The following is a 26,858-nucleotide window of genomic DNA, read 5'->3' on the forward strand; positions in this document are numbered from 1 at the left end:
CCAGGCCAGTGGTGATGTTGCTGACCTGTCAGTATTCAAAAACCCATGTTGCAGAACAAGACTAGGTTGTATACATTTTTCTTTCGCATGAAGGAGAGCTGGAAATGTGCTTTTTTTCAGACAAAAGTTGGAGGAGACAAAGCCATCTACTTGGATTCCCAGTCCCAGTATCCACAGCTGCTATTCAGACCTGGCCTAGCGAGGAATTGCACAGATCTCAAAGGAATGAGGATGCAGAGTGCCTCCCCAGACTGGGTCAAGGTTTATATCTTTTGATCTGTCAGCCAAGTGGAAATTGAACGCTTGCACAAGGTTGGTAAAGAAAAGGAAGAGCTCTGTTTTTGCCAAATTTTCTCCCAAACATGCTCGATGACCTAGGAAAGGAGAGGAAAACAACCAATCAGTGCTGGCAGGGAGTGATTATGGCAGAGGTGGGGAACCATGGCCCCTTTATGACTGTGGACTTCAGCTCCCAGAATTCCTGAGCCAGCATGGCTGTCTTAGGAATTCTGGGCGTTGAAGTCCACAGGTGATAAAAGGATTGGGCAACTATGCTCCATTTACAACCTGTGGACTTCAATTCCCAGAATTCCTGAGCCAGCACAGCTGTGTTAGGAATTCTGGGAGTTGATATCCATCATGGCTGGCTCTGGAGTTGAAGTCCACAAATCATAAAAGGCCCATCGTCCCCCACCCCTGATTAGAGGTTACAATGTGCTTGGCCACTGTTGTCCATATCCCTTCCCAGTAAGGGGAAAACAGGAAATCCTTGACTTATAAACATTTGTTCAGTGGCTATTCAAAGTGACAACAGCTTTGAAAAAAGTGACTTATGATGGGTTTTCATACTGATGATTGTTTGAGGGGCAAAACAAGAACAATCAACGCATATCATTAAAGATTCAGTGGAATTTTAACAAGCTGAATGCACACCTATAGAAAATGGGATGAAAGCTTCTCGACAGGTGAAATTGCCTTCCGTGTCAAGGAAATGGTTTGGGTTGAAGGTGTGGGGTGTCTCCCACTCGTTGGCATCATACAAGGCAGAAGCCAGGTTCGGGTAAAAGACGGTGCCCTGTGGAAAAGAGGAGCACTTAAGTTTGGCCTTTCACCCTAAAGGAAGAAAAAAAATGGTTATATCTGCTGGTAACGGAGGCTGAACTGAGAAATCTCAATACATGGCTTTAAAGATCGCTCTTCTAAAAAAATACAAACAGGTTAAGGCTGGGCAGTTGAAAAAAAATATATCCTGAGGGAAAGGGAAATTTGATTTGTTGCCATAAAAATAATATCTACGTCTCTATGGAGAGACAGAAGCCGAGCTCAACTCAAAAGAGATCAAACATCCCTTTTTGTCCGTGTGCGAAGAAAGAAAGGACTTTGTGTCTTTAAAATGTTTGCGCTTCTGCATTAAAAAAAGAATAAAACAATAAGAATAAAATAGAATTTGCCTAAAGAGCCTGACAGGAACTGCCCGAACCGCCGTTGTAAGTTGATGCAGTCACATGATGTCGCACTTAACAACAGAGTTCTCAGTCCAATTATCATCATTAACTGACAACTCCCTGTGTTGCATTTGCTTCCTCTAGCAATATGGTGAGGAGAAGTAAAGAAGGCTCCAGAACACAGGAATCCATTTACCTTTCTAAAGTGAAATTTCTGGATCATCGTATCTCTTATGCAGTATCTGGGTATTCCAATTGCGACGATGTTGCTAAAGCGCTGGATTTCGTGCACCACCGCATTTGTGTACGGAAGATTCTTGCGATCCTCGTAACTGATCGGCTGGCCCGGTGGTATAAGGGTATCAATTTCCTTTTGAACTTTGGCTGGGGAGAAACAAAGATTTTGCACATTGACTAGAGCTAGGAGTGAATAAGCATCCAGGTGTGGCCCCAGCTGTCCATGGTCTATTAATGGCAGAAGCTCAGCCCAGGAGGAGAGAGTTATCTAGACCAGCGGTGTCCAACCTTGGTATCTTTACGTTTTGTGGACTTCAACTCCCAGAATTTCCCCGCTGGCCTTATGGGCTGAGGATTTCTGGAAGGTCTACAAGTCTAAAGTTGCCATGGTTGGACACCCCTGAGGCATCACCTTTTTTCAAATGTTTCTACGCATGCAAGTAGGCCAAGCAGAATGGGCGTCCTTGGGACTTTAGATTTCTAGTATTTTTTTAACTTAAGTTGGCAACTGATTTGGCTTTCACAGACCCCTGAGAGGGTCTTGGAGGATCCCTGATAGTCCTAGCCCCATTCTTTGAAGAAATAGGTTCATCTGTTTTAAGAAATAGCTGAGATTGACTTTGTTTACACTCTCTTAAGTTTCAGCCCACTTCTAAGCAATTTCTGAAGTATGCATAACTCTAATATTGCATAAAGGGACGCAGTGGCTCAGTGGGTTAGGACGCTGGGCTTGTCGATCAGAAGGTCGGCAGTTTGGCGGGTTGAATCCCGAATACCGTGTAACAGAGCGAGCGCCTGTTACTCGTCCCAGCTTCTGCCAACCTAGCAGTTCGAAAGCACGTAAAAATGCAAGTAGAAAAATAGGGACCACTACGGTGGGAAAGTAACAGCGTTCCGTGCACCTTTGGTGTCTAGTCATGCCGGCCACATGACCACGGAGACGTCCGCGGACAAACGCTGGCTCTTCGGCTTTGAAATGGAGATGAGCACCGGCCCCTAGAGTTGGAAACAACTAGCACGCATGTGCGGTGGAACCTTTACCTTTACCTTTAATATTGCATAAGGTAATTTAGACTGAATGAAGCTTAGATAATATTACATATTCTGCTTTGGGAAGTCCGGGGGGGGAGGGAGGGAAGGGGAGAGGGTTGATGGGGAGGGGGGGTTTATCATTAAAATTTTGTAAAACTTTTCAATAAAAAAAAGCTACAAGTAAGCAATTGGCTTTGCCTATTCAAGAGAGATGAGCAAGCATTGATCAAAATATATACAGCCGTTGGTCTAGGGCAGAGGTCTTCAAACCCGGCCCTTTTATGACTCATGGACTTCAACTCCCAGAATTTCTCAGCCAGGCATGGTGGCTGAGGAATTCTGGGAGTTGAAGTCCATGAGTCATAAAAGTGCCGAGTTTGAAGACCCCTGGTCTAGGGTATAAAAGAAGGCTATCTTGGGTATGCTTGGTGTTATGTATGCAGGCATCTGCATAGCAACAGCCATCAGGGGGCGTTGACCTGGACAGTTTCGGTGGGAAACCTAGGGCCAACCCCATTGGCTGTTAGCTTACCTGGCCAGGTATATAAGGAGGCCAGGTAGCCCTCATTCCTCAGTTCACTTCCCCTTCCAATAAAGAGCTGAACTCACACACCGGCTGGCGTCTCTCTTGCATCAGACCCACTACACAATACTTGGCACACCCTGAACATCTGCTGGGTTTACTCAAAAGTAAACCGTTACTCTTCCCCCAGCTCTCCATTCACCCTCTGTGATTTATATGTTCTTATCATGCCAGTGGCCTGAAGAGCCGAAGTCAAGCCCTACTTGGACCATCTCATACTTTGAGAGGGAAAAAAATAGCTTGACATCTTGATTATAGGTAGCCCTTGACTTATGACTATTACTTATGACAGCAACGGTTTAAAATTACAATGGCGCTAAATGAAGAGACTTATGACCTTTGCCTTAAGTTAGTCACTGCTGTGCTCCTGGGATCAGGTGAACAAAATTCAGGTGCTTGGCAAACCACCTGCCCTTATGACTGACCACAAGACCAAGTGTGCCGCTCCTGAGATACCCCATGCTCCACTTAATGACCCACATGGTCATTTAACGACCACAAAAATCCCTTTTTAAAAAATTTGATAAAACTATAGAATAAATGTAGATATTGGTTAATGCCAGGAATTTCTCCTTTAACATCAGTGCTGGAAATGGAGAAATTCCCTAAGATTGAATTGAAAGAATGGATTAGTAAATTTAAAAAAAATCAGATATGTAAATGGGAATACTGGAAGAACAAGATAAAGAATATAATGCAATTAAAGAATGTTTTATCAGATATTAAATTAAATTGGTTGAATTTAATACTAGAGAGATGGATAAAAATGGAAGAAAAATTTGAGGTGAAAGATAAACAGTTAACAAAATTTTAAATGATCATAAAAGTAAAGGGACTTCCGGTGGCGGCGCGGCGCCGAAGACAGCCTTCCCGGGCTGCCCGCGGCTCAGCTGTTTGTTTTTTCGCCCGAAACAGCGCCGATCAGCTGTTCGGGCGAAATTGAAGCCCCCTCCTCGGGAGAAGAGGAGGGGGTGAGGTCTCAGGTAGGGGTAGAGTTCTCCGGGGCCGCCTGAGCTTGGAGCTTGGGCGGCTGAAGGATTGAACTCCCCCGAAGCCTGGGTTGCTCCCAGCTGGCCGGCGTCTCTGCTCCGAACTTCTTGGAGCAGAGCCAGGCGTCTGCGAACCATCCCTGCCTGAAGAAAGAACTATGATTTAAAGGAGCAGGCAGAGCGGTGCAAGAGGGAAAGGTGAAGAGGATTATTTTACTATACTTTCTAGCTTGTTGGACTTTTTAAACTTTAAGTGAAAGTGCGTCATAATTGAGGACTAAAAGATGGCGGCGAAACCTCCCCCTAAAACTCTTCGGAGCGGTGGATCCTCGCCGGTGCAACAATCATCACTACAGGCGTTGCACCCTCCTGAAGTGCTGACACCGAAGGACTTACGAGATGCCCTGGATAAACTTTTGGAATCAATCAATCAATCAATGGGTGATAAATTTGCACAGATGGAGGAGAAATTGGAGAAATTGGAGGAGAGAATGGAAGAGAGGATGGAACAGAAGTACAGCGTGATGAAGGTAGACATTTTGTCTTCAGTGCATAAAGTGGCGGGATGTGTGGAAGAATTAGATGAAAAAATGGATGATCTGGCTCAAAGGAACGCTATATTAGAAGTAAAAGCACGGGAGAATGAAAATGCAAGAGACAAAATGGAAAGGGAGTTAAGCCTAGCCCAATATTACCAGATGCAGTTTGCTGTTAGAATCAGAGGGTTAAAAGAGAATATTAAAGAAGATTTAAAGCAGCTGATTTCTGAGGCTCTTGAAGTGGTATTAAACCAGCCAGCATCTGAAATAAGAGCAGTTATGGATAAAGTGTTTCGGGTGAATTCATGGATTGCCAGACAGAGAAAATTGCCTAGAGATGTGGTGGTTTATTTTGCAAAAAGAGAGATTAGAGATCAAGTTATACAAGCTGCCTATGATGCTAAAGTGGTGATTGCTGAACAAGAAGTCTTGGTTTTAAAAGAAATTCCTCCAAGGATTTTAAGGGGAAGGAAGGACTATACATTTCTCGTGCATGAGCTTAAGCAAAGAGATATAAGGTTCAGATGGGAGATTCCAGATGGGCTGATGGTGATGCATGAAGGTAAAAGGTATCGGCTGATTACTGTGAAGCAAGCGCGTGATTTCTACAATAACGTCTTAAAAGCAACCCCATCAACACTTCTGGAAGCTGGAAAGGGATCGGGAGAAGGAGAACATCAAGAGGATGAAACAGAGGAAAGTGGCCCTGGAGCAGATCAAGATACAACTTCTTTGGATGATCCTAGAGAGCAAAGAGTAACGCGTGCTGCTTTAAAACGAGCAAAGAAAATAAAAGAACAAGATCAGCAAAAGTCTTCAGATTCTTCACAATGTACGCAAGCTGTGGGAGGAGCACGGCCTAAAGAAATTAGCCCTATCAAAGCTGTGCTCCAAGAGCTTTGGGAGGATATGCATGGCAACTAAATTTCTAACCTGGAATGTTAATGGACTAAATTCACCGCAGAAGAGGAAGAAAGTTTTTCAATATTTAAAACAATTCAAGATAGATGTTATATGTTTGCAAGAAACGCATATTAGAGTTTTGGATCAAAAGCATTTATTGAACTCGAGACTGGGTACGCAATTTGTTGCCTCTGCAGAGAATAAGAAAAATGGAGTGGTTGTTTATGTTAAAAGTGCCTTAACAGCAGACTTAATTGATGCAGATAAGCATGGAAGATATGTTATGATTGAGCTGTTGTTAGAAGGCAAAAAGACGCTTCTAGTTGGATTATATGCACCTAACCAACAACAAGCTGATTTTTTTAGCTTACTCCACACAAAGCTTACCCAGTTGGATTATAAATCTTTTATTCTTATGGGAGACTGGAATGGTGTTTTGGATGTACAGTTGGACAAGGCTGGAGCTTTTAAGCGCATTCCAAGCCATGCTAGATTGCCTAAATCTTTTTTTGAAATGAAGGATGACCTGGAATTGCGAGATATTTGGCGTGAGAGGCATTTGCAGGAGAAGGATTATACTTTTTATTCTGATAGACACCAATCTTTTTCGAGGATTGATTTTATTTTGTTGACTAATGATTTTTTTTTGAGAACTAAAAAGGTGAAGATTTGTGCAAGAACTATTTCTGACCACAGTCCAGTTTGGTTGGAGATTGATAAGGAGAAAAGAGACAGGCGCTCATGGCGTGTAAATGAGAATTTGTTTAGAAATCAGAGAAATGTGGAAGAATGCAAACAGCGGATGAAGGATTTTTTTGAGATTAATATGAATAAGGGTACCTCTATGGATATGGTTTGGGATGCTAGCAAGGCCTATATGAGAGGGGTGTTGATATATATGAATAATAGACATAGACGTGCAGTGGAAACTAGAAGGAAAGAATTGGAGAATGAAATAAAGGAAAAAGAAAAGGCTTTGATTCTGAATCCAGAGGATGTGAAGGTCAAGGAGGCTATTAGACTGCTAAGAGGACAATTTGATAAATTAATGGCAGATCAAGTGGCAACCAATCTGCGGTTTGCTAAGCACAATACTTTTTGCAACGCTAATAAGCCAGGCAGATGGTTAGCTTATAGACTGAGGAAAAAACAAAGGGCCTCTAATATAGATAAGATTGAGTATAAAGGAAGGGTTGTGTTCCAACAGAATCTTATTAAGGATGCTTTTGTGGATTTTTATTCGAAATTATATACTAAAGAGGAAATTAATGTAAAAGATATTGACATATATTTGGAGAATGCTAGCATCCCAGTTCTTACGCAAGTACAAAAAGAGGGGATTAATCAACTGATTACAGAAGAAGAAATTCTTACAGCAATTAAGGAATTGAAGTTGGATAAAGCGCCAGGTACGGATGGCTTGACTGCAGCCTATTATAAAAATTTACAATTTGAGATGATAAAGCCGTTAAAGGAACTGTTTCAGACAATTCAGAGGGGGGGAAAGGTGCCACCGTCTTGGAGAACAGCTTTTATCTCTTTGATTCCGAAGGAAGACCAGGATGCTACTCAAGTTAAAAATTACAGACCGATATCGCTTTTGAACACAGATTATAAGATATTTGCTAAGGTTTTGGCTAATAGACTGATGAGGGTTCTGCAACAGGTGATTCATGGGGATCAAACGGGGTTTATTAGTGGTAGGCAAATGAAAAATAATGTGAGACATATAGTTGATGTTTTAGAGTTTTTGGAAAGGCACAACCAGATCTCTGCAGCGCTAATTTTTTTAGATGCTGAAAAGGCCTTTGATCAATTGAATTGGCAATTTTTGTTGAAAGTTTTAGATAAAATGGATTTTGGGGAAAATTTCTTACAGCCGATTAGGGCATTATATCAAAAACAAACTGCCCGAATCATAGTTAACAATAGCTTGACAGCAGCATGTAACATTGAGAAGGGCACAAGGCAGGGGTGTCCGTTATCGCCCTTGTTATTTGTGTTAACATTAGAGTTATTATTGGTTAAGATTCGGAGTTCGGAAAAAATTAAGGGGATACAAGTTGGAGATCAGGACTATAGATTGAGAGCATTTGCAGATGATCTGGTTGTTACAGTGACCCAGCCAGAGAACTCTGTTGTGGACCTGATGGAGATAATAACACAATATGGGAAGGTTTCTGGATTTAAGGTAAATACACAGAAAACTAAAATTTTGGCTAGAAATATGACAGTTTCACAGAAGGCTCTCTTAGAAGGATTAACTGGATTTGAGATTGTTAAGAGGGTTAAATATTTGGGGGTGATTTTGTCGCCCTCTAATACAAAGCTATATAAAAATAATTATGAAAAACTATGGGGGAAAATTCAAAAAGAATTGGAGAGTTGGCAAAAATTGCAATTGTCTTTGTTGGGACGGATTGCAGCAGTGAAAATGAATGTCCTGCCCAAATTTTTATTTTTGTTTCAAATGATACCGATCCTTAAGAAAGATTCTAATTTGGAGGAATGGCAGCGTGGTATCAATAAATTTGTGTGGGCAGGGAAAAAACCACGAGTTAAACTTAAGATTATGCAGGATACTCGTGAGAGAGGTGGTCTTAAATTGCCTAATTTTAAATTATACTATGAAGCTGCTGCATTAGTAGGAATAAGTGATTGGATTAATTTGACGCAAGGGAGGTTATTAAATCTTGAGGGCCATGATTTGTGGTTTGGCTGGCATGCATATTTGTTGTATGATAAGAAGGTAGACAATGTGTTTAGGGTGCATATTTTAAGACAGGCATTGCTGAGAGTTTGGAAGAAGTATAGACATAAGTTGAGTTGCAAGATACCATTGTGGGCAATTCCAAAACACGCAATAGAAAATATACATGCTGGCTTTAAACATGATGTGACTACGTACAAGGAGATTCTAACTTTGGAAAGAAATGTCTGGTGTTTGAAGTCATATAGCCTCTTGCGAGAAGAGAAGGTTGTTCAAAACTGGTTTCAATATATTCAGCTACGGGCCAGGTGAAAAGAAGACCAGAAAAATGGTTTTACAATGACTGATGAAAATTTGATAAAGCAAATTAGAAATCAGGGACCAGCACATATCAAACGGATATATCTTGCATTGATAGAGATTGATTCAGAGACAGAGCTTGTTAAGGATTGTATGATAAAATGGGCCCAAAACATCCAGGAAGTTATCACAATGGACATGTGGGAAAAGATTTGGGTGAGGAACGTAAAATTTACTCAAGCTCAAAATCTAAGAGAGAACTTTTACAAAATGTTTTATAGATGGCATTTAGATCCTAAAAAGCTTGCAAGTATGTATCCGAATTACCAGCCTAAATGTTGGAGGTGTGGTGATGAAGATGCAACATATTTTCACATATGGTGGACATGTAAGAAGGTCAAGGCTTTTTGGATAAAAGTCTGGTGGAATATGCAGAAGATTTTTAAACAGAGGATAAAGTTTTGTCCGCAACTTTTTTTGTTGGGAATAATTGCAGACGCTACAGTTGTGGACACTAAGTTGATGTTGAACCTAATTACGGCAGCAAGACTTTTGATAGGCCAATATTGGAAGAAAGAGGAATTGCCGACCATAGAAGAGTGGACTTTAAAGGTTTCCGACCTGGCAGAGATGGCGAAGATTTCGGCCTATTTGAAAGATCATTCGCAAGAACGCTATATTATGGAATGGAGAAAATGGATTGAGTTTATCCAGAACAAGTATAGGGTTAAGAAGTTTTATGTAGCATTCGAATAAGTCTTCTTTCGTTTTTTTTCTTTTTTATTCTAGTTTTTTATATATAGTTAATATTGTTAAGGTGTGTCTTATCCTATATAAGCTAGAGAGTAATGGATTTTAGATTTTATAGTGGGTAGTATATGGTTGTTTATGATTGCCTTTTTATAGATATATACCTTGTATTTAGCTCTGGGAAGTCGGGGGGGGGAGGGGGGGATGGAGGGAGGGGAGGAGGGAGGGAGGTTGGGGGGAGGTAGGGGGGGGAGCAGGGAGGGGGAAGGTGGGTTTTTTAAAGGAAAATTGTATTTTAAAACTTTTCAATAAAAGTAAATGAGGTAAAGGAAGAATATATAGGTAAAGGAAGAATTGGGAAAATGTATAGAATCTTAACGGAACTAGAAGATAAGGCAAAAGGTTTAAAATTAATTTGGGAAACAGATTTATTATTATTTATTTATTAATTTAATTTATATACCGCCCTTCTCCCGGAGGACTCAGGGCGGTGAACAGGGCAATACATAAAAACTAGATACAAAAATTAAAAATTATTAAAACGTGATTAAACAATGCCCATAATAAATTAATACAGATTAAAAATTGAAGTCCATATAAAAATCCCACCCCGTCCCATCAGGCCAGGCCAGCTTGTTTAAAGAGATGGGTTTTAAGATCGCGCCGGAAGGAGCGGAGATCGGGTGCCATCCGGAGCTCGACCGGAAGATGGTTCCATAAATCCGGTGCACCCACAGAGAACGCCCTCCCCCTGGGGGCCACCAGTCGGCATTCTTTGACCGGTGGCACCCTGAGGAGGCCCTCTCTGTGGGAGCGTACTGGGCGGAGGGAAGTTGACGCCGGCTGCAGGTGCTCCCCAAGGTATTCCGGACCCATGCCATGAAGGGCTTTGTAGGTCATTACTAACACCTTGAACCTCACTCGGAAGACAACTGGTAGCCAATGCAGCTCGCGGAGCAAAGGTGTGACATGGGAGTATCGGGAAACTCCCAATACAACTCTCGTGGCTGCATTCTGTACCAGTTGGAGCCTCCGAGTGGTCTTCAAGGGTAGCCCCATGTAGAGAGCATTGAAGTAATCAAGACGAGAGGTCACGAGCGCATGAGTGACGTACGTAAGGCGTCCCGATCTAGATAGGGCCGCAACTGGCACACCAGGCGAACCTGGGCGAAGGCCCCCCTAGTCACAGCTACTATATGGTCTTCTAGGGAAAGCTGTGAATCTAGGAGGACTCCCAAGTTGCGAGCCCTATCTACAGGAGGTAATAACTCACCCCCATAGTGAGGGGTGGGATATCCTGAATATCCCGAGATGCCGGTACGCACAGCCACTCAGTCTTGTCAGGGTTGAGTCGAAGCCTGTTCCTCCCCATCCAGACCCGGACCGCCTCCAGGCACCGGGACATCACGTCGAGGGCATCACTGGGGTGGTTTGGGGTAGAAATGAAAAGTTGGGTATCATCAGCATACTGATGATACCCAACTCCAAAACCACGAATGATCTCACCCAGCGGTTTCATGTAGATGTTGAACAGGAGAGGCAAGAGGACCGACCCCTGAGGGACTCCACAAACGAGAGGCCTCGCGGTCGACCTCTGCCCCCCTGCCAACACCGACTGCGAGTGTCCCAGGAGATAGGAGGAGAACCACTGAAGAACCGTGCCTCCCACTCCCAATCCCCTGAGACGCCGCAGCAGGATACCATGGTCGATGGTATCGAAAGCCGCTGAGAGGTCTAATAGGACTAGGACAGAGGAATATCCCCTGTCCCGAGCCCTCCAGAGATCATTCACCAGCGCGACCAATGCCGTCTCCGTGCTGTACCCAGGCCTGAAGCCCGATTGGTACGGGTCTAGATAATCCGCTTCATCCAGGACCAGAGGGAGCTGATGCGCCACCACACTCTCAACAACCTTCGCAAGAAAGCGAAGGTTGGAGACCGGACGAAAGTTATTCAACACAGCCGGGTCCAAGGCAGGCTTCTTGAGGAGAGGTCTTACCACCGCCTCTTTCAAGGCGGCGGGAAAACTACCCTCACTCAAAGAGGCAGATATAACCGCCTGGAACCAGCCTCGTGTCCCCTCCCGGGCTGCATAAACCAGCCAGGAAGGGCACGGGTCCAATAAACATGTGGTGGAGCTCAGCCTCCCCATAATCCTGTCCACTTCCTCCGGAGTTACAGGATCGAACTCCTCCCACGTAACATTGACAAGATCGCTCGTGTCCTGATCGTCCGATACTGCCCAGTCGGAGTCCAGACCGGTCCGAATCCGAGCGATTTTGTCCGACAGATGTTGACTAAATTCCTCGGAACGCCCCTGCAAGGGTTCCTCACTCACCTCCTGATTAAGGAGGGAGCGGGTCACCCTAAACAGGGCAGCCGGGCGATTATCTGCGGATGCGATGAGGGCAGCGAAGTAGTTAGACCTCGCCACCCTCATCGCTGCGAGATAAGACCTAATATGGGTTCTTAGTCGCAATCGGTCGGATTCAGATCGGCTGGACCTCCAAACGCTCTCTAGGCCCCGTCTCCGACGCTTCATCTCCCGGAGCTCCGCGGAGAACCATGGAGCCCATTGGGATCTGCGCCGGGTCAGGGGCCGCAAGGGTACAACTCGGTCAAGTGCCTCCGTGGCCGTCCTTTCCCAGGCTTCCACTAAGGCATCTGCCGAGCTGTGAGCTGAGGAGGCAGGTGGGGACCCCAGTGCTGCCTGGAACCTCTCAGGGTCCATTAAGCGCCTGGGGCGGAACCATCTGGTTGGCTCAACAACCCCACGGTGGGGAGTGGCAAAACGGAAGACCAGCCGCAGGAGATGATGATCGGTCCATGACAGGGGCATAACAATTGGGGAGTCCCCACCAAGATCATCTAACCACCGACCAGATAAGAAAACCAAGTCAAGGGTGTGGCCTCCCTCATGAGTCGGTCCATGAATTACTTGCGTCAGGTCCATGGCCGTCATGGAAGCCATGAACTCCCGAGCTAACTCAGATGCTCCTCCCAGGGATGGTAGATTGAAGTCTCCCAAAACCAGCCCTGAGAGGATATCGAGAAGCTCAGGCAGGGCTGCTGCTGCGCGACTAGGCGAAAGGTACACCAGCAGCAAGCCCAACTGCGCCCTAGGACCAAACCTCAATAAGAGAGATTCACACCCGACTATCTGAGGAACGGTGGCCTCCTGCGGACATAAGGTCTCCCTCATAATCACAGCCACTCCCCCACCCCTACCCTGAGTCCGAGGCCGGTGTAGCACCCAGAAGCCTGGTGGGCAAAGATCAACCAGGGGGATACCGCCCTCTGGGCCCAACCAGGTTTCCGTGATGCAGGCCAGGTCCGCATGCTCACCCTCGACCAGATCCCGGACGAGAGGAGCCTTGTTAGCAACGGACCTGGCATTCAGGTACACCAGCCGGAGCTCAGGTGGCTGCACATCCCCGCTCCCAGAACCTCGGGTCAAAGACAGAGGGTCGGAGCGCCTCACCGCTTGTAAATAGCGGAGAAGCCCTCCCGGAGGTCGGTACAGCCCTCTGATCTTACACCTGCTGCCATTCCCTATCGTCGTGGGAATTGGCAATCCCACGACCCGCTCTGGAGCTCCGGAGATGGCCGACCCCGGCTCCCTCTCTACGCCATCTATCCTGGGCCTGGCCTGAACAACAGTTGGTGGATTACCCCCCATCTCCAACCAACCACAATCCTCCCCCCTCCCTAACCCTACAAAAAATTTGGCTAAAAAAGTAATCAGGGGCCTCTTATTAAATTTATATCTTAGGCCCCTGTTCCTGCCCGGCCATTTAGGAGAAATAAATAATAAAGATTGGAAAAATATTTGGAATAGAAGAGTATATAAGAATATGTCAGTTAGAGTTAAGGAAAATGGATATAAAGTGATATGGAGGTGATACCTAACACCACGTAAATTAAATCAAATAGATGTTAAATATACAAATATTTGTTGGAGGTGCGAGAAAGAGATTGGAAGATATAAACATATGTGGTGGGATTGTGATAGCACACAAAAGATATGGGACATGGTATTTAGGGAAATTAGAGAACTTTTGAATGTAAATGTAGATATGTCACCGAGGATTGCATTACTGTTACTGGTGGAAAAACAAGATATAAATGAAGCAAAAAAGGAATTGATTGTAAATTTGATAATGGCAACTAGATTAGTGATGGCTAAATATTGGAGACGGAATTGGGTTATTCAAAGAAATGAGTGGAATAATGAAATATGTAACATGGCAATAAATGATAAATTAACAACAGAAATTAAATTTTTAAAAGGGATGATTAAAGTAAATAATTATAATGAAATATGGGAGGATTTTATAAAAACAGTGTTGATGGACGGCAAAGGGAATAAACGCACTCAGGAATATATGCTGTTTTGGAGGGGATAAGGGCACAGTTGAAATACATTGTATATTATTAGTTGTTATATGAGAAAAAATATAGGATATAAAATGATCTTGGGGGTGCCCTGTAATATTTGTATTTTTATATTGTTTTTTATTTAGACTTATATGTATTATGTTTGTATTATTTGAATTTGAATAAAATTAAATAAATTTTAAAAACGACCGCAATGAGGAGAGAAGATTGGAATCATTAAGTGAGGTAGCCCGCTTAGCAAATGTTGTAGACTGTAATGAGCAGCCTGCATTATGATTGTAAGTTGAGGACTACCTATAACTAAAGAATTATTCCAATAATAATTGTCAATTACAAATGAAGATGCTACCAGCAGCTTCAGGCATTAATTGGGCTGTAAAGTTCCCTTCTATCTCATCCAAGTTATGATTCTTCTCTCACCTTGAATGTCAGGATAAAGCACCATATACAACAATGCCCAGTAGAGAGTGGTGCTCGATGTCTCTGTTCCCCCCATAAAGAGATCAAAGATGCTCTGAACCATGTTCTTTTCATCATAGCGAGGTTGGGGGTGTTTTTTTGTCTGCAGAACAAGAATGGAGAAATGAATACCTGAGAAACCTCGAAGGCCATCACTTTCTTCCAGTCCTTACCTGATAGAATCCATGTTAGAATGCATTTTGTATTGCAGAATCAATACAGAATCATTCAGCCAGTAGATGGCAGTGTTTAGTTTGCATCTAAGTTTATAATGTATGGTTCTGTTTATTCTGGGGAGAGTTTCCTATTTCCTGTTAGACTTTAAAACAGTTGAGCAGTAAAGCACATGGTGACGGTACTCTTTGTTTTTCCTCTGCGGTGCTATATATAAACAGACTTTCTGACATTGCCAATTTCAACAGCTGCAACCTTCTCCCTCGAGGGAAGGCAGGGCCAAAAAAGGCAGGCATTTGCTCCTGTGGGTCTCAGAGCCCTGGCCTCCTCCCCAATGCTGCTTTGTCACAATCCTGAGAGAAGACAATACTCAAGGCTACTATACAGCTTGCTGGCTGAGGAATTTTGGGAGTTGAACTCCTCCCGTCTTGAAGCTGCCAAGGTTGGGAAGCCTTTATACAATAAGGTATCTAACAGTCACACACAAAAAGAGCACCCACTTACTTTCTCTATTTGAGCCAGGTAAAAATGAATGAAGTCTTGGCCTTTTTCTCCATGGTCTGCTTCTTGGTGTTTCTTGATCTCCTTTCTTATGAATGACCAAACAAAGTCACGCAATGATAATGCCCTCTTGTGAGGTCCTGGGACACACTCCATAATCCAGGGGAAACTATTGTACAGCTGGCGGAAGAGAAGAAAAATCACCTGAGATGGCTGGATAGGGATTAAACAGAGGGCAAAGGAATTGATTCAAGAGCAAAATCCTGGAGAACAATTTTGAGAATGTTCTTGGCAGAAATGATCAAGACTTTGATGTGATGAGAACATTCCTCATGCTTCCTTTACTCCAGGATGAATTAAATTCAGGTTGTTTTGAACATCTTTGGAGGAAGAGGCATAAGAGAAAATCTGTCTGTCAGTGAGTGATTATTTTCTTATTGTTGTTTAATTTTTTTCTTATTTTTATTGTTTTTGTCTTTTCATTTTTCTGTTGTATTTGCAATATATATGTCATGATTCCGATAGATGAAACCAGTAAAAGAACTTCAAGGCAAGAATTCTTCCTTAAAGAACATTTTATTAGGGATGAGAGAGGGAAGGGAAGTTTTTGGCCCGCTCCCTCAGGAAAAGAATAGTGGTGAATTAATTGCTTGGGGGGGAAATAGAGAAAACTATGAGATCAATTTGGAATGAATACAGATATATAGATTTGAAATTTGGGACTTAAAAGTACCTTTGAGACATTTTTAAAAAAGATATTTGGAAGTCTGTAAAATAGGCTTGGATTTGGAAAGCTGGGAGGCGGTGTCAACGACATCTAGTGGAGAAATCACAGCACTACAATTTATTATGCTTAAAGGAAACTTAGGGATGTGGTGGCTCAGTGGGTTAGGACGCTGAGCTTGTCGATCAGAAGGTCGGCAGTTTGGCGGGTCAAATCCCGAGTGCTGCATAACAGAGTGAGCGCCTGTTACTCGTCCCAGCTTCTGCCCACCTAGCAGTTCGAAAGCACGTAAAAATGCAAGTAGAAAAATAGGGACCACTCCGGTGGGAAGGTAACAGCGTTTCGTGCGCCTCTGGCGTCTAGTCATGCCAGCCACATGACCACGGAAACGTCCTCGGACAAGCGCTGGCTCTTCGGCTTTGAAACGGAGATGAGCACCGGCCCCTAGAGTCGGAAACGACTAGCACGCATGTGCGGGGGAACCTTTACCTTTACCTTTAAAGGAAACTTGGCTTGAAGCCGGGACTTAGAATAAACTCTTTGTTGTTCCTGGAAACTTTCACTTTTGCAGACTGCAGCTGGGAAAAGGAAAACAAAACATCTTGGGCTGCTTATCTGTGTTGGTGACCCTATTGGACTATAAAGACTACATATAAAACAAAATGGGTGCTCCATACTTAGCCTTAAATGGTAAAAAAAACATCTTTAACAGTTGTCTCTGAAGTTCCCAGCTTGATATAACAACAAGAAAATGTTAATGAATCTCAGAAAGAAATACTTTCTATGTTGAAATCAATCCAAGAGACTAAAAATAATGCAAATGAGATAAAACAACAATTTTCTTACCTAAACTTACAAATCAGACAAATCATACTATTAAACAGATGTTTGAATATGGTTAAGAAAAAAAGATAACTGTTAGAAATAAAAGTATTATTATAATTAAAAGGATAGGATTTGTAACTAGAATAACATTTTGTTACGAGATGGGAAATATGAAAATTCTAAAAGGGTTTGAATAAGGGAAGCTTTTGGCTACCCAAATATAATTTATTATGAGAAAATTATAAGTGCTAGAGATATTTTAAGCATTGATGGGAAATTAAAATTATTAGAAAGCGGGAAAAACCAGATATTGATTATACAAATGGATTTTAAGTGCAAATGCAATTGAGATATGTTCTGGCTAGAAAAGATATTATAAACTGACACTATCGATATTATGTACAATACCAGAAAAATGTGATGAAGATATCTACATTTAATTGTATATGTATTAATTTTAATAAGAATTGTGTTTGCCCAGAATGGAAAAATGCATGCCACCGGAAGGAGAGAGGATGAAGGAAGCACTGGATGGTGTAGTATTGGAACTAGACTGAAAAAGTTAACATGTACTACTGTATTACCAATGGACCCAGACAACACATTGTTTATAAAATACTCATGATTGTAAAATCAGAAATCTAATAAAATATTTATATATAAAAAAAAAGAAAAAGGAAAGAAGGGATCACTCACACTACCCGTAAGACTGCCAGCAACACTGAAAAGTATCTCCATGGCTTCCAGCAGCTTATGAAAAGTCTCATCTTCTATGGAGAAACGATATCCAAACACCAGTACACAAATCACGTTGGAAACCGCAAGGTTCAGGGCCAAATAAGGATTCATGGGTTTTCCTGCAAAGGGAAAGAGGAATTTGGTGGCTGCCATGTCTCTTGCAAAGAAGGACTAGTGGTGACGTGATATCTATCACACTATCTATCATCTATCTATCTATCATCTATCTATCTATCATCTATCTATATCACCTATCTATGTATCGTCTATCATACACACACACACACACAGAGAGAGAGAGAGAGAGAGAGAGAGAGAGAGACCTGTCTATCCATCAATCATCTATCAGTCATTTATCTCTATCTTATCTATTATCTATCTCTATCTTTCTATATCTATCTATCTCATCTATCTGTACCATTGATCATCTGTCTATCTATCTATCTATCATCTATCTATCTATCTATCTATCTATCTATCATCTATCTATCTATCTATCTATCTATCTATCTATCTATCTATCATGTATGTATCATCTATCATCTATTTATTTCTTGGTATTATCATCTATTTATCATCTATCTATATCATCTATCTATCTATCATCTATTATCTGTCTATATCTAACTATTATCATCTATTTATCTATCATATGTATTATCATCTATCTATCTATCTTTCATCTATCTCTCTATCTATCTTTTATCCTTTCTATTTATTTACTTATTGGCCCATCTTATATTTTCTTGCTCACAACATGAAAAAAGGATCAAAGCCTTGATTGTGTGAGCTACCATCTTGATCTTTTTTGACACTTTGTCTTCCCTTGCAGAAAGTGGAGAAATGACTTCAGACTGTCCTATTTGTCTTAGCTTTTACATTTCGGAAAATTAAAACAATACAGGTTTCTGACAAAATAAATAAATAAACACACTCGTCTTCGTTGTACCTTCACTTTTCTTGAACTCTTCCACCAATTTCTCTGCTTCCTCTTGGATCTGATACTGCAGAGTGCTCTTCCCCATGCCGAGGACCTTCAGAGTCGCCATTGAAAATCGCCTTTGGTGCTTCCAGGTCCGACCCGTGGAAAGCAGAATCCCTGATGACACAGAACCACAGAATGACCGATGATTGGCCTTATTCCAGTCTTTAGAACTGACAGAAAGGCAAAATACCCTTCTCAGAACATTGTGATAGCAACAGCAAGAGCCAGGGGACTTAGACTTATATACCGCTTCACAGTGCTGTGCAGCCCTCTCTCAGTGACTGAGCCTCTTCCCCCCAACAATCTTGGTCCTCATTTTTCTGACCTTGGAAAGAGGGAAGGCTGAGCCAACCTTGAGCCGGTCAAAATCAAACTGCTTGGCAGGGGGCAGATTTAGCCTGCAATGCTGCATTCTAAAGATTGTGCCACCATGGCTGATCATATCTGGAACATAAGGCTGCCTCTGAAACTTAAAGTCCAATTCTGCCAGGTGGCCAGGATAGGCTTTTTGCAACCCAAAACCCACTTATGTATCATCGGGTGCCGGGTGGGCATGGCCCTTTGGGTGGGTGTGGCCATTTGGGTGGGCATGGCCAATTGGGTGGACGTAGCTGCAGTGGTAACAGCAGACTGGGTGGGATTAAAAAGTTCAATCAATTCCAAGTTTGCGAGATCTTTTTTTTCCAGCAAGAAGTTCAAATTGACTGATTGAACCTTTTTTTGGCACATGGCAGCAGAGGCCTAAAGCAATAATGTTTTATAAAACCCAGCTGAAGGCCTAGGACTGGGGCAATGGCGCACGTGCCCACAAAGAGGGCTCTGCGTGCCACCTGTGGCACGCGTGCCGTAGGTTCACCACCAGGGCCCTATACCATTTCAGACAAATGGCTGTCCAGTCTATTCTTAAAAACTTCCAGTGTTGGAGCATTCACAGCTTCTGGAGGCAGGTTGTTCCACTGGTTAATTGTTCTAACTATCAGTAAGTTTCTCCTTAGTTCTACGTTGCTTCTCTCCTTGATCAGTTTCCATCCGTTGCTTCTTATCCTGCCTTTGGGTGCTTTGGAGAATAGTCTGACTCCCTCTTCTTTGTGGCAGCCCCTTAGATGTTGGAACACTGCTATCATGTACCCCCTCATCCTTCTCTTCATTAAACTAGACATACCCAATTCTAGCAGCCGTTCCTTATATGTTTTAGTCTCCAGTCCCCTAATCATCTTTGTTGTATTGGGATTTTACTTGAACTGTTTTACGTGTCTGTTTGAATGCTGCTTAAAGTTGCTTAATTGCTTTGTCTGTGTAATGGTCACTAACTAGCCAGACTTGCTGTCTCCAAGAAGATCATTGGATGATTTGGGGCGGGGATGGGTCCCTTTAAACCTATTGGCCGCCACCTAGTGGCCAACCGTATAAGTAGCTGCGCAGAAGCCTCTGTTTCAGTTCTGTTCCTGTTGCCTCAGTAAAGCAATGTTCCTGTTTGCAACCTCTCATCTCTCTTACTGCCTCCAAAGAACTCACAAAACAGCATTAACATTCTACTATTTCCAAATGTTGATTTTTGATTAATACAAATTGTTTGCATTTATTCTCTGAACATGTCTCTATTCTGGTTATCTTGCATATTGTCCAGAGTGATTTCTGTAATTTTCTTTTTTAAGGTATGATAGCAATAAATTGTCAATATAATCTCAGGGAAGGATCCTCCAATAAAGTTAATCCCTTGATTTAAGACTACAATTGAGGGCAGAATTCCCATCGTTCAGCAGGGTGGTTGTTAAGCAAGACCCATCCAGTTTTACAATCTTTTAAATCTTTTTTACAATCTGAGCCCTGTTGGTGCAGTCATTAAGAATGCAGCAGTGCAGGCTATCTCTGCCCACTGCCAGCAGTTCGATCCTGAATGGCTCAAGCTTGACTCAGCCTTCCATCCTTCTGAGGTCAGTAAAATGAGGAGCTAGATTGTTGAGAGGGGCAATAGGCTGACTCTGTAAAACCCCTTAGAGCAGCAGTCCCCAATCTTTCCAGCTTGGCAGACTGGCAGGGGAGGAGAAGAGGGGATGGTTCCATGCAAGTGGTGGACATGTGGGTGTAAGGGTCAACTGCTACCCGAAGAACATGAGGTTCCAAGAGGGCAAATCAGGAGACTCAAGTGGAGGCTTCCAAGATAAACAACACTTTAACTGATCAAGTGAAGTTGCTGGGTGGAACACTGAAACACTGGCAGCTGCATTCAGAAGTGCCACACCTTGGGCTTCCGGTTTGCCATCCCCAGCGCTGGTAGACGTATGAGATGATCTACGTCTCCACCATCCAGTTTTATCCTGCTGGGGGACCCTGGAAAGGGACAAAAATTGCCCTGGAGGGGTGGCGTGTGAGGAGAGGACCCCTGTGTGATTGTGGAAGGGCGGCAGCCTTTCCGCTTGATCCAGAGCAGCTCTTCTAACCAACGGGAAAAAGATTGGCCATAACAATATGACCCATCACTTAGCTGCTGACAGCTGAAGTCAAATCTACTAACAAGCACTTAGAAAGCAATGCGGAGGAACTGGGTGAGATCTTACCTTTTCTTTACCCCAGGTACTTGTAGTACTTTTAGTACTTTCCCCCTGTGAAGAGAGAGGGAAGGGAACTTCCTTCCCACCCTCCAAAAATGGTGGCGTTTGACTACCCAGAGGAATTAAAGCATCAAAAACAACAACTTTAATATTAATTGGATCTATAAGTTTTTGGAACTTGAAGTCCAAAATATTTCCTATTCTTACTGGGACCTTTTATGTTTATCTGCAAAAAAGATTTTAAATTGGAAAAAGAAGCTAGAAAAGTTCGGGTCTTAAAAAAAAAAAAAACTTAAATGGTATCGATGCCACCTTGTGGTGAAGCTTGTATAATAATTTGCTATTTTCTACAAAGAGCCCTGACTCACAGCTCAGACCTACATAAGAGTTCCCTGACCTTGGGACTATCTATGAGGAACTGTGAAGGTGAACTTTTACTGACTTTTGCTCAATAAACAGCCTTCGCTAGAAAGACTATTTACAACTCTGCGATAGAGATGGAGGAAGGCCAGCAAAAAATCCTTGCCATGCTAAAATCAATGCATGAGACTATTCTTGCAGCTTGTGAGAACATGAGACCTACAATAAAAGACCAAGATGCCAGCTCAGATCTACAAAGCCAAATTTTGATTGCAACCAAAGAACCAACAGTCCAGAAAACAGCAGAAATAGAACAACTGAATACCAAGACAGAGGACCTAATTGTTCAACAAATACAGCTTACTGAACATCCAGACAACGAGGCGACAACTTTCAAAAATGGAAATGACTCTTCACACAAATCAGAAGAAATTTGAGAAAGGAGATCAGACTGAATTGAAGACAACTATACCAGAGCAAATATAGGGAGCTGGGATGCTAGGGCGATAATCTAATGATTACAAATGGTCCAGTCCTCCCAGAAAAGGGGCAATCAAATGGTCTCCTTTAACTCAAACAACATATACAAGAATGGAGGGAGATCTGTTTCATGATTTAAAAGCATTGGTATGGAAGCCTGGTTGGCAAAGGAAGAAAGCTAGATTTAGGTTGAAAAATTGGGTTTTTTTTTAATCCCTATCCTGGTCCTACCCCTTCCTCAAATCTATAAAATTCAACAAAAACCTTTATAAAAAGAAAAAAAGAAAAGTTGGGGTTTTTTTTTATTTATTAGAGGGGATTCTATATTGTCAATTAGAGGGTTAAAGGGAGAGATTGAGACAAGGGGGATTTTGATTATTAGACTCAAAATAGTTGGAAATTAGTGGAAAATAAGGGAAATGAAAATTAATCATTAGAAATATGTTTGAACTATCGCTTAATCCAGGCAATATATAGAATGGATTTGAGCCAACAAAAGGGATACCCCATTACTAAGTTGGTGATTTAATACGGTGAGAAATAGAAATTTTTTAAGAAATAGAATAAGATTATATGTAAGTAGGTAAAATGTGTATTTTAGTTATTATAGCTTCTTATGAACTGAGATAAGGGAAATTTTGGTTACCCAAAAGCTGAAAATTATGGGTACTAAAGGTTAAATTGGAGTCTTGATCAGAAACTAAAAACTAAAAACTAGATAGAAATCAATAACAGGACATGGGCTGTCTATGAAGACCTATTAAGATGTGTAAGCTAAAAATGTTCTGATAAATGTAATAATGAAGTTTTTATTGATACAATTGTTTGATATAATCATAAATGTACTAATTTAAATATGACATAGTAAATGTTAAGGGGAAACGAGAAGAAATATTTGATGCTTTTATTGAACTATTGATAACCCAGTCACCACATTGCTTTTTTAAAAAAAAATACTTAAATGTAAAACTGGAAAATTAATAAAATACTTTTTTTAAAAAAGTGCCACACCTTGGTCAGTCAAGCATTTCCTTATATAGGCAGCAACAGCCAATCACAGGGTTCCACATGTCAGTACACATAGTATTAGCCAATCACATTCCATTCTTTTCCCGCTCTTTTCCTTGTCTCTGGGTCTGTGTAAGTGTTCTTCCTGCCTTCATGAAATGGCGTCCTAACGCAAGCACAGTTTGCAGAAGCAAAATGGCGGCAGTTAGGCTAACAACAAGAATAAGTTTTTACCCATTTGGACAAACCCTATACGTGCATTTGCAGCTCCATTTGACCAAGTGGTGGGACCGTGGGCCTGCCCTTTGCCCAAATGAAGCTTTGTATGCAAGCAGGCCCACCCACTATTCATGTGCTTGCCCACCGCTTCCACAGCCCAGCACTGGACCACATTGTGAAGGTTGGGGACCCCTGGCTTAGAGAGCTCTGTAAAGCAGTATGAAGCAACATATAAGACTAAGTGCTATTGCTTTTTGGCATGGTCATTAAGTGAATCACTGCAGTTGTTAACTGAATCACAATTTCCCCCATTGACTTTACTTGTCAAGCTGGCTGGGAAGATTGCAAATGATGATAACTTGACCCTAGGATACTTACTGCAACCATCATAAACCCATGAAGTGAAGTGTTAGTACCGCTTTATAATGCCTTGGTAAGACCACACTTGGAATATTACACTCAGTTTTGGCTGCCACGATACAAAGTGTGCAGAGAAGAGGAGCAAACATGATTAGGGGACTGGAGGCTAAAACATATGCTGAACAGTTGTGAGAATTGGGTATGTCTAGTTTTATGAGAAGAAGGACCAGGGGTGAGATGATAGCAGTGTTCCAATATCTGAGGGGCTGCCCCAAAGAAGAGGGGGGCAACCTATTCTACAAAGCACCTGAAGGCAGGAGAAGCAACGGATGGAAACAAACCAAGGAGGGATCCAACCTAGAAATAAGGAGAAATTTCCTGACAGTGAGAACAATTAACCAGTGGGATGGCTTTGCCTTCAGATGTTTTGGGTGCTGCATCACAGGAGGTTTTTAAGGAGAGATTGGACAGCCTCTCTAAATTGGTATAGGCGGCTGGATGAGACGAGCTCTAAGGTCCCTCCCAACTGTGTTATGCTGTTAAATTATATGCAAAATCAAATTTTAACCCCACTGAAATTAATTCAGCTTAATGAGTGCCATTGCTGTGTTCCTTTATTGGGTGGCTGGGTGGTTTATGGACTTTAATCCTTTGCTTTATTGCTTTATAGTGCCTTGATACAACATCTTTACTGAATTAAGCATTTTAGGTGACCAAACAGGCCATTTAAATTCTCCAAAACAAAATAGGAACAACCTGAAGCCTAATCCAGCTGAATAAACTGTGTGTGAATGCAACTCCGAGACACAACTAGGGTGTGAAGTTTGGGAAAGAAATCTAACCAAATTGGGGATTGCAAGATTGTTTTGGGGGATCTTCAGATGCTCCTCTTGAGTGGAACAACTCCCCTCCAGAAGTTGTGAATGCTGCAACACTGGAGGTTTTTAAGAAGAGACTGGACAGCCATTTGTCTGACATGGTACTATAGGTTTTCCTGCCTGAGCAGGGGGCTGAACTAGATGACCTCCAAGGTCCCTTCTGGTTCTGTTATTCTTCTATTCTTTTATGACCATGAGGATTCTGCAATGTAAGTGTGGGAACCTTTTTTTCAGTGCTGCTGTAACTTCAAGCAGTTGCTAAATGAATGGTTGCAACTACTCAAAGATTATCTGTACACTGAGTCCCTTGTAGATGTAGGAGCCAAACCAAGGAACAGGTCAAACATTTTGCCATTCAGTCATTTTAAGTAAGTTACTTTTCCTTTATAAAATTGTGTACACTTTTATTAGCTAAGCTTCTTCATCACTTGAACCAATAAACGTAATTTGTACTAGAACAAAAGCTTTTTCTGCATTCAGCAATGCCAAAATCTACTGATCTGGGTTTTTAGGAATGATGCATTGGCCAAACCTCTAATATTATCTGAAGTTTGTTGCTTGAGTGGGAAGAATGAGTGTTGGTCCTGCCGTCTATAACTTTCTCACCAAAGCCACTTCTTAAAATCTTAGTGTCAGCATCAGATAATATTTTGCACAATTCACAGGATCCTTCTCACCTTTCAAAAAGTTTAGTATACCAAGATCACAATCTAAAGCTGGCAGGTCCTGTTTTTAAACAAGATTTCTTTAATAATACCAAATCTATTCTTGCCTTAATATTTTTGTAGTGCTCTGCAATTATTTCATCTGGCCCTAGAATCTTTCCAGATTCCATCATAGCAACGGTGTCACCAATTTCCTTAACTTTAAATTTGCAGCTACATCTTCTTCCATGGAAGTTCAAACACCCAGAAGATTTATTTCATTTCTCAAAAATACATATGCTCGGTATGTCAATATTTAAGGATGTAAATTCTTACTAAACTAAAGAAAGGAACATTAATGTCATTCTGATCTTTGTGAATTATCCCCATGAAAAAATTATTCTAATTCAACATCATATTTTTTTAAAAAAAAACACAGGGCAATAATTTTCCAGGGGAGGGAAAGAAATGGCAATTTTCTTATGGATAAAATTGAAAGTTTATTGACGTTAGAGAGAACTCACTTTTTGCATTGCAACTGTAGAGGTAGTCCTCAATTTACAACAATTTGTTTAACAACCGTTTGAAATTACGACAATGCTGAAAAAGGTGACTTATGACTAGTCCACACACTTATAACAGTCAAAGTTCAACTGCACCTGGCATGTATTTATGATGGTTTGCAGCATCCTGGGGTCACATAATGAACATTTGCGACTTTCCCAGCCAGCTTCTGACAATTCAAGCCAATGGGGGAAGCTGGATTCACTTAATGACTGTGGCAAAACAGTAGTAAAATCAGGCATAACTCACTTAACAACCTCATCACTTAGCAACAGAAGTTCCAGTCCCACACATGGTTGCAAATTGAGGATCAGCTGTACCACAATGGAGGTGACACCAAACAAATGGACATTGTCCTGTCTCCTGTGCCCACATCTGGAAAAAAGTTGATTGTTCTTACCTTTGTTATTTGCCACTGCTTTAAAAAAAGGGAGCAAAGGCCGGCCAGAAAGATCTTCAGGGTGGGTGGTGAGACCCTCCTTCACCGCCTGGAAACCTTCTAACATAACCACAGGGTATGGCCCAAACCACAATGTGAAGATATTCCCGTAGATCTTCGACATCTGTTAGAAAAACCATCCCAGGCAGTCCATAAGATGCTTGTCTTTAAGATTCTTGGCCTAGGCTGGTGACTAGGAAGAGGAAGAGGTGGTGGTGGTGGTGGTGGTGGAGGAGGAGGAGGAGGAGGAGGAGGAGGAGGAGGAGGAGGAGGAGGAGGAGGAGGAGGAGGAGGACTGTGGGTTACGTGGTGCTCTCTGAGCTTGGAGATTTTCTTGTAGACATTTCATTGCCCAACTAGGTAACATCATCAGTGCTGGAAGGAGGAGAAGGAGGAGGAGGACTGAGGGGTCCAGATTTGGTGGTCAATTGTGGTGGTAAGTCAAGGATTACCTGTACTGGGTGCTAGTTTTGGCCAATCCTTGTTAATTTTAAAGTTTTTAAAAATATTTTTCACCTTTTCCTATTCTTGCTTTTATCCTGTTGTGAGCCACCCAGAGTCACAATGAAAGTGAAAAGGGCAGCAGATACATTTAATAAAGAAATAAGCCAGGCAGATGTTGAAAGATCTTAAAAATATGGAGGGTTGGAGAAATAGTTGGGGAAAATATTTGTTTTCATTCATTCATTCATTCTCAACCCCATTACTCTTAGAAGACATAGTGAGCACAAATAGTAGCTCTTATGAAAAAGGAAATTGATTTGACCACCCCCTCTTTGGCCACACAAAAGCCACAATGTCACTTAGCAATAAATTATCTGTGCATCTCCCCTAACAGAAATTTGTTCTTTGATCCGTGTCAATCAGCTGGTGAAAGGGATAGACAACTCATACCTCAGTCAAGAGCTCCCGGTTCAGGTGAAGAAATTTGGGACGCCACAGGGATCCAATGAAAGGCAGAGGCATCGGCCCTGGTGGATAGCGCCTTCTTTGAAACTGCAGCCTCACCAGTTGGACAACCAGGAGGCAGAGCAGGAGGAAAATGAAGCTTAGCGCCAGCAT

General features: G+C 42.1%; 1 protein-coding gene across 1 annotated transcript; it reads right to left on the reverse strand.

Moving 5' to 3' along the window:
- Positions 1-26,858, reverse strand: LOC308668942 (cytochrome P450 2J2-like; the record flags this gene model as incomplete). The annotated part of the gene is made up of 9 exons (XM_081329259.1): positions 1-374; positions 934-1,075; positions 1,642-1,829; positions 14,307-14,448; positions 15,024-15,200; positions 17,266-17,426; positions 18,257-18,406; positions 25,758-25,920; positions 26,691-26,858. 9 exons carry the CDS (start codon positions 26,856-26,858, stop codon positions 196-198), a joined length of 1,470 nt encoding a protein of 489 aa, XP_081185385.1. The 3' UTR covers positions 1-195.

The sequence above is a fragment of the Vipera berus genome (assembly GCF_964194415.1).
Source record: "Vipera berus genome assembly, chromosome: 5".
In the NCBI taxonomy this organism is placed as follows: Eukaryota; Metazoa; Chordata; class Lepidosauria; order Squamata; family Viperidae; genus Vipera; species Vipera berus.